Here is a 14348-nt window from a genome sequence, read left to right on the forward strand (position 1 = left end):
CCGGGCGGGGCGGGCCCTGCCGGTGAAAAGGCGTCTGAGGGAGAGGCGGCGCCTCTCGGCCGCGGCGCCTCACGGGATCCCGCCGATGCTGGCACAGTCCCGGCTGCCGAGCCTCCTCCTCCTGCTGCCCCGGCTGCGCCCCGCCGCTCCCGGCCTCGCCACCATGAGCTCCGCCACCGGCACCGTCACCGTGCAGCAGCCCCTCAACTACCGCGCGGGCGCCCGCGTCCAGCCCGCCGACGGCGGGCAGCTGGAGGAGGTGTTCGAGCCGGCCACAGGTACCGGGAGCTCCGGGGCAGGGAGAGCTCTGTGCCTGCAGGGCCCGGCGTGCTCGGCTTTCCCCGGCTCAGCCGGGTGCCGCCCCTGCTGCAGCGGCTGCTCTCTGCTCCCGAGTGTGGCCGCCATCGTTCTGCCTGCAGAAATCGGCTCTCGCTCTGTCACCGCCTGGTTTTGGCAAACCTCCGCGATTTAAATATCTCTATAATTGTGTAATTTTCGTTATCACTGTGTGGCGTTCAGCAGAATCGTTTCTGAGTGTTTAATTCTCCTGGGGAATGTGTAACCAGGGTCTTGAAGAGGGTGGTAGAAGTGTAACAAACTCAACTGGAAAAGCCAGGGATTTTGTAGCAACTGGAGGTAATTAGTAACCAGAACATGGCTGTGGGGGATGTCAGCTCTTTTAATTGGCAGCAGCTGAATTGTAGCACCTCTTCTGTGGCTGATTACAAATCAGTGGGTTTCAGTGGGAAATTCCATGCCTGGTATAGGTGGCTTGACTGAAGTATGTGGGGTCTGGTGCAAGTAAAGCACGTTCTGGGCCCCTTTTCTGAGATGTCCATCTCATTTATTCCCTGTTCAAAACGTGCCCAGGTCGTGTGCTGTGCAAGCTGCCCTGCTCTGGGGAGAAGGAAGTTGATCTGGCTGTGCAGAGTGCAAAAGCTGCCTTTAAAATATGGAGTCAGATGTCAGGCATGGAGCGCTGCCGAGTGATGCTGGAGGCTGCCAGAATTATTCGGGTATGTTGGGGGGGAGAGGGGTGGTTCTGTCTCTGAGCTCCCTTGTGGGCTATTGTGGCTCTTGGAGGCTTCAGCAGCACTTGCAGAGCTCCAGGAGTTGCTCAGGAGTTAAAATCCCATCTTTGCCCAGAAGAGACAGGAGGCTGCCTCAGGCAGCAGGGCTTTGCTCTTATCACTGGAGTCAGCATCCGTGCCTGCAGCTTTGTCTTATCACTGGATTCAAGGCCAGTGTGTGCTTTCTCAGCTGAACTCTGTTAGAAGACATAAAACTGAAGCGACCCATGTGGCATCTTGCAGGGTTTGTGGTTCTTTTTACAGCTCCAAAGATTAAATTTCACTGCATACAGTTTCAAAGCTGAAATTGCATAACTGGCATGGCTGAACTTTTGGCTTGTCGGAGGCTGTTGTTACATGACTGGAATGTGTCCTGGCAATAAGAGAAAGTAGGAGTACTGGTTTTTATCTATCAGATAATACACATGGGGAGGGTAAGTGAGGTTTAACACAGATTCCTTTCCAAGATAACAGGTTCTTGGGCATCAGAGTTAACCTCCATCAAGGCACAGATCTGTAAGAACCCAGACCTTCTTTCCCCAGTGTGTATAAGTCATGAGAAAACTTTCCTTTATGCCAGACTTTTGCTTTTGCCAGACTTCCAGAGCAGGGTGATATTTCTGCCTGGGAGATGGACTGTTAAAGGATGCTTCCCAGCTGCATTGCTTTGTCCCTCTTCACTGGCCTCTGGTTCCATCCTGATCTTGCTGTTTGCTCTTCCCAGTTCAGTTCTGCGAATTCTAATCATTGTTTGCCAGCCGGCTTCTAAGTTCATGTTTGTTCATCTTTAAGATAAACAGGGATGTTAAACAGGACTGGACCAGCAGTGAACCCCTTTGACATGGCCCTGCACTCAGTCACCATGGGGACATTGATAAACAGCAGTTGGGAATGTCCCTTTTGGAGGAGACCATTTCTCATGGCAGGATCTTGTTTGGGACCTGAGTGCTCGTGGAGCAGCTGTCTCCTTGTAGGGTTCTGCTCCAGGCTTCTCTGACGTGTTGTCTCTGTCCTGTGCCGCTCACAGGAGCAGAGGGAGGAAATTGCCACCATGGAGACCATCAACAATGGGAAATCCATCTTTGAGGCCAGAGTGGACATCGACGTATCCTGGCAGTGCCTGGAGTATTACGCAGGGCTGGCAGGATCTCTGGCGGGTGAGGAGTTACTGGAGTTTGCTCTTTGCTCTCTGTCCCACCTTCCCTGGTAACTCCAGTGGCACAAAGCCATCTTTGCTGCTGATTTCCCTGAGAGATGGACCATTCCTGAAGACCTCAGAATGGTCTGTGGGCACTCACACACCTTCTGTGAGCTTGCTGGGATAAAACTCTGCTCCCAGGCAAGGCCAGCCCTGACCCTGGGGGCTCTGATCAGACAAGAAGGGACTTTGCTCTTTTCTACCTTCTGGCTGTTTCTTTGCAGGTGAACACATCCAGCTTCCCGGGGGATCCTTTGGGTACACTCGGAGAGAACCGCTTGGGGTGTGTGCTGGGATTGGAGCCTGGAATTACCCTTTCCAGACTGCCTGCTGGAAGTGTGGCCCGGCCTTGGCTTGTGGTAATGGAGCCTTTCTGCCACACCAGTGTCTCTTCAAAGCCAAGTGATCCTGTGGGGCAGGGTGATTTTGGGATGAAGTCTATGATTACCTTGAAGTGTTGAAGGATTAACAGAGTGTTCAGGCTGTTACTCTGGCAGAAAGGGAAGGGAAATGGAAGGAGGAACATGCCAGATGTCGAGAGGTTAGGAGTCCATCCAGAAAAACACTGATAGCTTGGCTTTGTACCAGATGGGGAAGGTCTCTGGAAATGTCTGCAGGGCAAGACCAGCAGCCCCATCTCCCCAGCCTCTCCCCAGCAGCAGGGGCACCCTTAGTTGCAGTGATCAGCTGAAAGTGTTTCCTCTCCTCTCAGGGGGAAACTTGTGGGGTCTGTTGAGACAAACTCACAGTGTGGGGTGGGATTGTTTTTGTTTCTGCCCTGAAGCAGTTTGGGTGTTAACTCCACCTCGCCTGTGTCTGGGTTCCCTTAGGCAATGCCATGGTCTACAAGCCTTCACCCTTCACCCCCATTTCTACGGTGAGGTTGGCAGAGATCTTCACAGAGGCTGGAATGCCCAAGGGGCTCTTCAACGTGGTGCAGGGTGGGGCTGCCACGGGCCAGTTCCTCTGCCAGCACCCAGATGTGGCCAAAATCTCCTTCACTGGTAGTGTGCCAACTGGCATGAAGGTAAGGACACCTTGAGACAAGGGTTGTATCAACTACAATCAATCTAGTATCTAGTTGATACCTCCTTGAGCTTTTCTGCACGGGGCTTGTAGAGGTGGGGTGTGGGTCAGCATTTTTGGGGCTGGGCAAGAGCTTGCAGCACGTTCAGGGTCATGCTGGGGATCCAGTTAACCTGCTGGGCACGAGCTTGGGGGAGAAACCCCTTGGCCAGCTTCACTTGCTTAGCCCCTGGTGGCAGTGAAGTCTCTGAGCTGCTCAGGAGGGTGTTGAGAGGGGAGTACATGAAACAGCAGCACTAGAAAAATGTGGTTCTGGCTGCAATAAAGCACTAAAGCTGCATGCAACCTACTGTTTTTAAGCAAGGGGATAGTTTCTGTGAGTTTCTCACCCTCAATTTATTATTCCAAAATTAAAGAAAAACTTTTGGAAATAAATTCTGAATTGAAGGAGGGGAAATGTCCCATGAATGCTCCCTCCATGTGTGTACCTCCATGTGGGCTGCAGTGAGAGATGGCAGCTACAGTTGCCTGCAGCTTACACTGAGCATGAGACTTCCTGCAAATGCCTCTCCAGGTTTCTTTGGCTTTATCTATAAAAAACAACCCCCAAACCCTCTGTGGCTGTCCCAGTCTGAACTCGCCACATCTAGGGAGCCCATCTTGCCCTTTGTGCTGCTTCTCTTGTTGGTGAGTGGTCCTTGGGGTCTCTCTTGCCTCTCCCCCCCAGCCTCCCCTTGGCCAGTGGATCACTTCTCTCTTGTGTCCTTGTTCCCCTCAGATCATGGAGATGGCAGCTAAAGGGATAAAGCCAGTCACCCTGGAGTTGGGGGGCAAATCCCCCCTTATCATCTTCTCAGATGCTGACCTGGAGAATGCTGTGAAGGGAGCCCTCATGGCCAACTTCCTGACTCAGGGCGAGGTGTGTGTCTGTGGGGTCAGGGTGGGGCCAGCCTGACACCTCCTGGAAGTGAGGGGTGCCCTGAGCTCCCATCCTGCCACTCCTTTCCCTGTGCAGTGTCAGAAGGGATGCCCTTGCAGGAGCCAGAGCAGGGTGTCCCAGCAGTGTGCCTTAGCCACAGGACACACTTAGCCAGTGGCCTGTCCTTCCCAGACATGGAGCCTCCCTGGCACCAAGCACCCAGCTCAGCACAGCTGCTCCTGTGCCCTGGGCACCAGTCTGGCACTCACAGGGCGGGGGAAGCTGTGCTGGTGTCCCCTGGAGGGGCAGCAGGTTCCAGCCTGGTGTGCTGAGCCTGAGGACAGGCTTCTGTCCTTCCCAAATTCGGGATATCCACCTGTGCTGCAGGTTTTGTGTAATCCTGTTGGCAAATTTGCTCAGCAGGGTCATTTCTAGGAATTCAGGAGTCAGCTCAAGGTCTCTGCTGCTGGTGACCTGATGCCTTTTTGCCACCTGGTGGCATCAGAACCACAGTGTCCAGCAAGGACTGTTCAATACAGTCACAACCCCAGGGTAATCTCCTTGTGCTCCTTGTCCCCAAGGACAAGTTGGCTGTTGCAGCAGCTATGGAAGGGCTTTTCCAAGAGCCTCTGGAGCAGGACCCGAGCAGGGAAGGACTGTGGAGTGCTGTGTTTCCTGTTCTGAGCTGCCTGTCCTGTGCCCCAGGTGTGCTGCAATGGCACCAGGGTGTTTGTGGAGAGGAAGATCCTGGATACCTTCACAAAGGAGGTGGTGAAACGCACCCAGAAAATCAAAATTGGAGACCCTCTTCTGGAAGACACACGGATGGGAGCCCTCATCAACCAGCCCCACCTGAATCGTGTGCAGGGCTTCATCAAGCAGGCAAAGGAGCAGGTGAGATGGTGATGCTGCCTTGTGCCTGCCCTGAAATGCCTCTCCTGTTAGACAGACACACTGCCAGCTGCCCTCCTGCCCTGTGCCTTCCCAGTTAAGCTGGGTTTTTTTTCTGGTTGTTTTTTGTTTACTCAGTGGGTGTGTTGGACCACTAGATACAGAAGTCTGTGGGATCTGATGGGATGCATCCTGGGCTCCTCAGAGAATTGGCTAATGTAGTTGCTGAGCCATTTTCCATGATACTTGAAAAGTCATGGCAATCAGGTGAAGTTCCAAGTGACTGGAAAAAGAAAAACATCCATTTTCAAAGAGGGTGGTGGACAGGAGCCTGGGAATTACAGACCTGTCAGCCTCACCATTCTGACTGTGGAACAGATCCTCCTGGAAGTTGTGTTAAGGCACATGGAGGACAGGGAGGTGATTTGAGCCCAGTACAGAGTGCTGCACCTGGGTCAGAGCAACCCCTGCTGTCAATCCAGGCTGGGGCATGAGGAGATGGAGCAGCCCTGCAAGGAAGGACTTGGGAGTGCTGGTGGATGAGAAGCTGGACATGCCCCAGCTGTGTCTGCTGGCACCCAGACACCCCCAATGCCCTGGGCTGCATCCAAAGATGTGGGCAGCAGGTGAGGGGGAATTCTGCCCCTCTGACCTGTTCTGCTGAGACCCCACTTCAAGCTCTGGAATCCTCAGCACAGGAAAAACACGTGAGGAAAGGCTGAGAGTTGGGGTGGTGTAGCCTGGAGGGGAGAAGGCTCTGGAGGCACCTGATTGCAGGATTTCAGGGCCTTATAAGAAAGAGGGGACAAATGTTTTAGCCAGAGCCTGCTGGGATAGGCCAAAGGCCAGCCAGAGCTGGGCAGGATGCTGCTGGATGTGCCTGCATCCCTTCCTCTCCTGGCTCTTTTGCAGGGGGCAGAGGTGCTGTGTGGTGGGGATCTGTATGTGCCAGATGACCCGAAGCTGAAGAATGGCTACTACATGCGGCCCTGTGTGCTAGGTAGGATCCATCTCAGGCATGGTGCCATGGATGTTGTGGGATTCCTCCTGAGAAATGGGTTCAGCTTTGTAACCTGGCTCTGTGATGTCCCCAGTGTGGATGGACACTTGGATGGGGGTCCTAGGGAGAGCTGAGGCTTCCAAGAACTGCATGCAGGCAAATGTGTGCTGTTGGAGGGCCTGACAGAAATGGTGCTGGTGGTGCTTTTAGGGTGCAGGGTGTGCTCTGCCATGCTGGGTGCTGTCTCCAAGGCTGTGTGGGTTGCTGAGTGCACAGGCTGTGCTGCTGCTCTTCCTCCTGAAGCACTTGTGCTCTGCCACGCTCCCAGGGAACTGCAAGGATGACATGACGTGTGTGAAGGAGGAGATCTTTGGGCCTGTCATGGCCATCCTGCCCTTTGACACGGAGGAGGAGGTTCTGGAGAGAGCCAACGCCACTAAATATGGCCTGGCAGGTGGTGTCTTCACCAGGTATGGCTGGGCAGTGTTGTGGAATCACTCTGGGACAATACTGCAGTGATTTGCTGCTTCTCTTGCAGGGCCTGGGCATGGGTATCCTCTTCCAGAAAAGCTGAAGCAAGGCACTGCCAATAGGGAAATCTGTGAATGACTGCACACCTCCCATTTTTTCCCAAAGTGTTGGGTGGGCCCAGCTGTCCCTTGGGTTCCTCCCAGCCTGGCTTGGCCTGCTGCCTGCCTCCCTGCCCCTCCAGCATGCATCAGGAGCCTGCTGTGCTGCTGCTGGCTACTTGCCCCACTCCCTATTTCTGGTGTCCTTGTCCTGCCCTCTGGAATCACTTGGAGCATCCTTGGGAATTGGTGCTGCCTCCTTTGAGCAGGCAAAGACAGAGTGGGGCAGGCTGCCCTCCAGAAAGCAGCGTGGCCTGCTGGCCTTTCTCCAGTGGCTGTTGCCCTGCAGGGAAGGAGGGGATCCAGCTGAATTGCCCTTTTTCCTGCAGGGATATCCAGAAGGCTCACAGGGTAGTGGCTGCTCTCAAGGCTGGCATGTGCTTCATCAACAACTACAACGTCAGCCCGGTGGAGCTGCCTTTTGGGGGATACAAGTTCTCAGGTGAGCTCTGTGTGACCTCCCCTGGCACATGCCATCTCCAGGGGCTGTGAGTGCCCACTGGCACTGCCTGGAGCTGTGTCCTCACTGCAGCTCTTCCCTGCAGGATTTGGCAGGGAGAACGGTCGGGCAGCCATCGAGAGCTACTCGCAGCTGAAGACTGTCTGTGTGGAGATGGGGGACGTGGAGTCTGTGTTTTAGAGCCTCTGGGGAGCTCTTTCCTGCCAGCCAGAGGTGTGGATCATGTACACAGCAATAAAGTACCCTACAGTTGGCAGTGCCTGGGGAAGCTGAGCTGGAGCAGCGTTTAGCCACCCTGCTCCTGCACGGGGGTGGGACACACAGGGCTCAGCTCTGACCTGCCTGCTGGACAGTGGGGAGCTCAGAGCAGGAGGCACCAGGCTGGATTTTGGCAGCAGCTCCTGCAGCCACAGAGGTGTACCAGAGGCTTGGCAGTGGCCAGGCCCAGGCTTCCCAGGCTGTGTGCCTTGATTCCCATTGCCTTTCCCCCTCCATCAGCTTCAGTTCTGGCTTCTCCAAAGGTAGGATACTACTCAGTGCAGGTCTAAGCTCTTGGACACAATGGTATCCTGTAACCACATAAAAGCTGTAAGTGCAGCATTGTTTATTCCCTCTAGACCCTTTGTAACCTCAAGGTTTTTTTTTTTTTCTATCTGTACTTTACTTACAAGTGGGATAAAACATTGTGGGGAGGGTTGGCTGATGCTGCCTGGGCCAGGCATGGCCCTGAGAATCACCTCCACACAAGAGTGGTGGTGAGCTCCAGCACAGAATAGTGAAAGCTATCTCACTTCCTTCCTGTAAACTTACTGTTCTTTATACACACGATGAAGCAACAACTTCAATTGTTTGCTCATGCCTTTTTTTAGCATTTAAATAAATACTTACTCTGGAACATCTCAGTGTGACATGAATTGAAGGGTCTGTTGCTGTGTGGGTTAAATGAGCTGCAAGGTGGCTTTTTAATCACTAAAATCATAAAAGCTAGGAGGAACATCTCTGCCTGACAGCCACATTTCTGTAGTCCTACAAAATCAGAGTAGCTCTAGCATTCTGCATAGCTTCTTAAGAAACCCCTCTGTAACTTTAGAATGAAAATACAGAATAGACAACTTCCTTTTATTGAGAAAGAAAAGGAAAAAAGCACAGGAAGCCAAGTATTCTAAAAGAAAACAGAAGAAAAGTCCTTTTAGCTTCTGCAGCTGTGTGGGCAGATCCAGCCCAGGTGCTGGCAGGCTGAAAAGATGCCTGTGCCCATCAGCCCAAGGAGTGCCACGGAACCAAGAGCCCCTCTCCTTCGGTTTTTGGGATCTGGAAAAAAAAAATCAGGATTTGTCAGTTCACTGAAAGACTAGTCCAGCCTGGAGACTGAAGAGGGAGCAGGAACTAAAGGGAAAAATAGCTCAGGCCTCTGGGTAGGCAGGCCTGCTGGATGAGAGCTCTTCCCAAGAGCAGGAAGAGCGTGCTGCAGTGTTGGCAGCCTGCACCCTTTCCTCCACACCTGGGTGGGAGCAGTCCTGAGGTCACTGGAGGAGACCTGAGTCTCACCAGTGTGTGCTGCAGGGTTCAGTCCTACCTCCTGTGTAGTAGCCATAGGCATAGAGGAGCCTCCCAAAGATCCAGGCCATGCCAAGCCCTGTGGCCAATCGCTGCAGAGAAAGGAGAAGCATGAAAAGGCTTTGCAGGCTTGACCAAAGTCGTGCAGGCAACCAGGTGCTCAATCTCATTTCAGCCCTGGCCAGACAGCCAGAGCAAGGACCAGGATGGTGGAGGCAGCTGCTGCTCCAAGCCCTGCTCCAGTGCCTCCAGCAGGTGTTCCAAACTTCCACCTTGACCCTTCATTTAGAGCTCACTCCAATGTGGCTCCCATTTGGCAGATGTGCCTATGCTGCTTCCTTCCCTCTTGAAAAGGAGTCTGTCTTCAGGAAAAACCTAATTTGTCTTTTGATGGCAAAGACAGAGCTACTGGATTTGGCCTCTCCCATCTGCCTGTCTCCTCCCAAGTTGTGTGCATCTTTCAGTTAAAAATAACCCAGGCTTTTGTTGACTTCCTTTGGCAGGGCTTGGAAAAACTGGGCTGAAGTGGTTCTTCCCACTCAGAGACTGGAGGTTGCAAATGCTTTGCTTTGTCTAACAAGGCATCTTTAGGGGAAGGGCTCTAATAGCTGAGACAGCAGTAATGAGTTTATTACTTGTGATTCTCCTGCAGAAGACCTACAATTAAATTATAAGAAGGGGCACTGCTGTTAAGTGTGATGTGGCTCCTGAAGGGGCTGTCTTGGCCTCCTGCCCCCCACCCAGCCCAGGTCAGGGAGCCAGAGCAGAGTTCTGCATCACTTACCGGGTGGTAGAGCCCACCAGTGCCTAAAAAGAACAGGAAGGCAGGGTAGACTTCCAATCTGAAAAGAAAAGTGAGGAGGCTGTGTTTGCACTCAGGTTGCTTATAAAGACAAAATTCCAGAAGGGCAGAAACTGCAAACATTCCCTGCCAAGGGCATTTTGGGCTCATCATGAGTCTCTGTGCTCAGTGCTGTGGCTGAGGCAAGAAGGGATCTGAGCACACACAGTTTTAGGGGCTTCCTCCCAGCCCGTGCCGCTCTCCCAGGACACCCACCCACTCTTTCCATTTTGTTCCCTAAGCCACTCTAAATATTCCCCAGGAGTTGTGCTTCCCAGCACCCCTCTGACATGCTGTTGCAACCTGTCCACAGGAGCTGGGTGGACTTGGGCCTCTCCCCAGGGAGATCTGGGCAGCACAACAGATCAGCATCTTCTGGAAACAAGATTCCTTATGTCTTAACATCTACCCATGGAAGCAAACTGATGGGAAATGGGGAAGAGGAGATGGCTTCACAGCACCATCCCACAGTTTAAGGCATGGGAAGGGGCCAGCACAGCCTTCCTGCTAAGCCCTGCAGGGCTGAGCCTGGATCAAAGCAGTGGCAGCAGCACCAGCAGCACCCTGTGTTCCAAGGCCCCTGCTCAAAGGTGTCACTCACGTGTTCTGGTGTGCGCGCTGGATGCAGTTGAATATCTGCCCGTGTTCAGGGTCTGTGCTGTACATGGTTGGGTACTGCCAAAAAACAAACCAGCAGCATAGCATGAGCAAGCCAGGCCTGCAGCTCCTCTCCCCAGGAACCCAGAGCTGCCTGGGTGTTTGCAAGGCCAGCCTGCAGAGGCAGGTTAGAGCCTGTGCCTGCCCCAGAGCTCACAAAAGCTCTGCTCAAGGTCACTGCCTTCCTGGAGCTGCTGCCTGGCTGCAGAGGCTTCCCCCGGCCTCAAATCCAGCCCTCTGTGCACCACACACCCTGGGTACACTTGCTCCAGTCCTGACTGGATGCAGCAGGAATGGGCTCACCCCAACAGGCAGCTGGAGCTGCTCTCGTGCCCACCCCTGCTTGTCACTTCCAGGAGTGAAGTGGTGAAAGAGCAAAGGAGCAGTGGTTTGTGCTGAAGCCAAGTGGCACAGCAGCCACTGCATGCCATGGCCCTGACTCACAACTGTCCCCACCCAGCCCACAGCCCTGCCTGCCACAGAGGCTCCCCGACAGATGCTGAGGGAAGGTCACCTGAAAGACTTGTGACAGCGCTCACATGCTCCCCCTGAGTCTGAGAAACCCTCCTGTCACTTTTGTGCCACTACAACCCCTTTCCCCCCAGTGCTGCATCAAGACACATTTGCAGGGAAAAAGGGCTGAGCAGTTTCTTGCCCATCAGTGCTGCCAAGCTCAAAGCCACATACTTTCAGCTTGGTGCCAAGCACCTGACGTCCCAAATCCCAAGCTGTGTTATGCTTTCTGGAGAGCCATGGCAGCTCCATCCCTTCTCCATCTAGGTGGTGTGGCAGGAAATGTCAACAAGCCACTCCAAACTGATCGAGGTGTCAGCAGCCTGGCCCCACACCTTGCTGCCCTCACTGAGCACTCACCTCCACACGGTATTTCTTGCGGGCCTTGCCCACGTTGATGGCGAGGTGCATGACCATGACAAAGCTGGCAGCCCCGGTGAGCATGACGTAGCCATATTCCTTGGAGAGAACAGCCATGGTGGTGCTGCCAGAGAAAGGGAGCTGTGAATGTCTGGGGAAGTGGCAACACATGAGATACGTGCATGGAGAGTTGCTGAGCTTGGGCCCCAAGAGCTGCCAGCACAGGGATAGGCTGAAGGAATTTGTAACTTTTGGAGCCAGGAGTTCTCTGCATAGTTCCTGTCAAGCAAGGCTTAAAATCACCTAAGAATTGGTGGGAAGTGGTGTCTGGAGAATCTTAGTGCAGCCTGGGCAGAAACTTGTGGGTCTTTCCAGCCCCAGAGCTAGGGGCCACCAAATGAATTCAGTTTATTTCCAGCCCGTTCCCTACAAGAGATGTTTCTTCATGCACTGGGAACCACACCTGTGGAACTCCTTGCCAAGGGACATTGTGAATACAGGCACTTCTCATAAATTCAACAGGAAACTGGGAATAAGAGGTAAGTTGAGAGTTAGAACCTGAAAACAGAAATCCCCTGAGCTGGAAGGAGCCGGGCTACATCAATGAGTAATTTGTACTGCTAAGGTCACCCTTATATAAAATACTAATAAAACCCACCACCACAGCAATGATAACTGAACTTTTGGATAAAGAGCCACTGGCCAGATGAGCAATGCTCAGCCCTGCAGTGCCTAGGAAGCCTCTCAGAGTCACAAACTGGTGAACAGCTCCAACAACACACAGCTACTGGCACTTACAACCATCTGCACCAGCGGCCAGGGGACACCAGGGCCTGTGTGGCTTTCGTTTAATGGTTCTGTGCTCTTTCATGCAGGCCTGAGACAGAAGCATGGGGCAGAAGGTGCATCCTGCAGCCTCTGCCATGCTGCCCTACATTAGACATTCTCCCTCTTTCCTGCTCAGCAGCCCCACAAGCCTGCCCTGCTGCACACAGAGCTCCACAGTGGCTCCCTCCCTGCTGCCAGAGAGCACCAGGGCCCTTCCCCACAACCATCCTCAACCCCAAACCTCAGCTGCCTGTCTGGGTGACCTTGGAGGGTGCTGCATGACACAGCCCAGGTAAGACAGCAGAGACCTCCCTCCAGCACCGAGATAATGCTCCCAATCCAAACCAGCTGGTGCCTGTCTCCAGATGGTGCCTTCATGATGTGGTGAGGTTTTGGTGCCTCCCTGCACTGACCCACCAGCACAATCTGTCAGTGTGGAGAAAAACAGGGAACTGCTGCAGTCTTCCTCTGGCACCCCTCACAAGGGATCTATGGGGACTAGGGGGTTTTATTTCTCATTTACAAAGGATTATCATTGATGGAGCAAGGTGAAGACAGCAGCTGGCTCTGTCCACAGGAAGTGAGGTAAACAATTATCAGTAAGAATATTAAAACCCTGAAGTAATGAAGAAAAGCCAGCTGCATGCACCTGTCATTGAGGTTAGCACCTGCCAGGTGACACACTGAAAATAGAACATGTAGAGCAGGTTGGTGGTCACATTTCCCCCTTCAAATTACAAGGTTGTTGGAGAACCAGGCATTTTATCTTCCAGCACTAAGTTATAATCTGGGGGTTTATCTTGGGAGCAAAGAGCACGGCAAGGCATTAAACCGGGTGTGTCATAAAACTGCTCCTCTTACACTACTGATACCAAATCGTACCTCAGACCTTTGCTCTCGTAATTTAGTGCCATATAAAGCACTCCAAAGTCACCAGGACTCCCACGGTCGTTTCCGGATTGCGACGCCCGGAGCGTTTCAGCAACCTTTGCCCGCAGCTGCACGGGCTTTGCTGTCACGGCGCACAAAACTCAATTTCTACCTTTTTACCCTGCGATGCTTCCGGCTGGAGCCACAGGCACGAGATTTTGGAGCATGACACGGCACAGAGCGGCAGCAGAAAAAGGCTCCTTGCCAGCTCTGCCACAACCCTGCAGCTGCTGTGAGTCAGCAAAGCGCATTACGGCTCCTTGAAGAGCCCCACGCGTGGATTCGGACCGGATTAGCCGATGTAAGCCCGGCCCTGCCAGCCAGCAGAGCGACAAAAGGGGGCCGAGCCCTGCCCAGCCCGCTCCTCCCGCAGCCCCCTTCCCCCGGAGCCTCCTCCCGGCTCCGTTTTCCATCGGGACAACCTGCCCCGCGGCCCCGCACTCACCCTCAGCGCGGCGCGGCGCGGAGCGGGACGGAGCGGGGGATGAGAGGACGGGGCCGGGATGAGGACGGGGCCGGTGAGGACGGAGCGGGGGATGAGAGGACGGAGCCGGGATGAGGACGGAGCGGGGGATGAGAGGACGGGGCCGGGATGAGGACGGGGCCGGGACGAGCACGGGGCCGTCCCTCCGCAGCACCGCCCGCGGGCGGGGCCGGCGCTCGGCCAGGCGCGATCAGTCTCTTGCTGCGAGGGAAGAGCGGCGAGGGGATGGCGCTGGGTCTGCCCGGGCATTTGCCGTGGCGCTGTCGCCCAGCAGCTCTGCCCGTGCCCCCACTGTTATAAATGAGAAGGCCAATATTCAAGCAGCAATCAATTTGTTAATTAATATGGTAAAGTATGAGCAATACAGTGCGGGGGAAATTTTCCCTCCAACTGCACGCCGATAGTTGGGGCTTACAGATCTTTATAGGGGTACTCATAAGCTTTCCCAGCAGTTTCTATTCCAAATTTTTACGTCACAATTCTATACACTATTGTGATTTAGTTTTTCTCAGGATGGATCCCAGAAAGGAGTATCCCCAGATGGTGGGGTCCAGCTTCTGAAGAAGTCTCCCAGCTGGTCAGGTCCAGACTCCAGATGCGGGTTCACCTTTTAATTGCAAGGACTATAAATCTCGTCACAGTGATGTCCAGCTTCCCTTGGTCGAGACTATCAATCCTTGAGTTGATGTTCATCTTCCTTTCTCAAGCTGCTTTTCAATATTTTGTTAAGGCATTGAGATAAGCATGTTTCCTTTTTATATATTCTAAAGCTATAGTTTCAAAGTCCCTTACTACAAGCAATATTCTAAAATTATACTTCAAAAGGTTATTATTGCAAAACTCTTTTTAGCTAGAAGCAGAAAGTTCCTGTCAAACAGCAACATCCTTAAAGCTTTAATTCAAATGCTCCTAAATCAACTTAAGACTTATAAATGTTAATTGTAAACAAAGGATAGGCTCAAAGGCCTTCTTCCATGCTTTACTT

The 14348-nt window shown here is 53.3% G+C and overlaps 2 protein-coding genes across 3 annotated transcripts; one reads left to right on the forward strand and one right to left on the reverse strand.

Moving 5' to 3' along the window:
• Positions 1–2: 2 nt before the first annotated feature.
• ALDH9A1 (aldehyde dehydrogenase 9 family member A1) lies at positions 3–8092 on the forward strand. The gene is made up of 11 exons (XM_039730245.1): positions 3–278; positions 871–1016; positions 2098–2227; positions 2493–2627; positions 3099–3295; positions 4073–4213; positions 4919–5107; positions 6017–6104; positions 6433–6574; positions 7063–7175; positions 7279–8092. The coding sequence occupies exons 1-11, from the start codon at positions 86–88 to the stop codon at positions 7371–7373; spliced, it is 1569 nt and encodes a 522-aa protein (XP_039586179.1). The 5' UTR covers positions 3–85; the 3' UTR covers positions 7374–8092.
• A 193-nt stretch (positions 8093–8285) lies between these two features.
• MGST3 (microsomal glutathione S-transferase 3) lies at positions 8286–13471 on the reverse strand. Of its 2 annotated transcripts, XM_039730248.1 has the most exons (7): positions 13423–13471; positions 13325–13345; positions 11122–11245; positions 10193–10266; positions 9535–9592; positions 8770–8842; positions 8286–8504 (listed from the first exon to the last, which is right to left on the reverse strand). In XM_039730248.1, the coding sequence occupies exons 3-7, from the start codon at positions 11236–11238 to the stop codon at positions 8383–8385; spliced, it is 444 nt and encodes a 147-aa protein (XP_039586182.1). In that variant the 5' UTR covers positions 11239–11245; positions 13325–13345; positions 13423–13471; the 3' UTR covers positions 8286–8382. The 2 variants fall into 2 exon arrangements, with proteins under 2 accessions (XP_039586182.1, XP_039586181.1); XM_039730247.1 differs by lacking the exon at positions 13423–13471 and having other exon boundaries at positions 13325–13395.
• Between the last annotated feature and the right edge of the window lie 877 nt (positions 13472–14348).

This window comes from Passer montanus, unplaced genomic scaffold, assembly GCF_014805655.1.
Source record: "Passer montanus isolate IOZ18808 unplaced genomic scaffold, ASM1480565v1 scaffold71, whole genome shotgun sequence".
NCBI classification, from domain to species: Eukaryota; Metazoa; Chordata; class Aves; order Passeriformes; family Passeridae; genus Passer; species Passer montanus.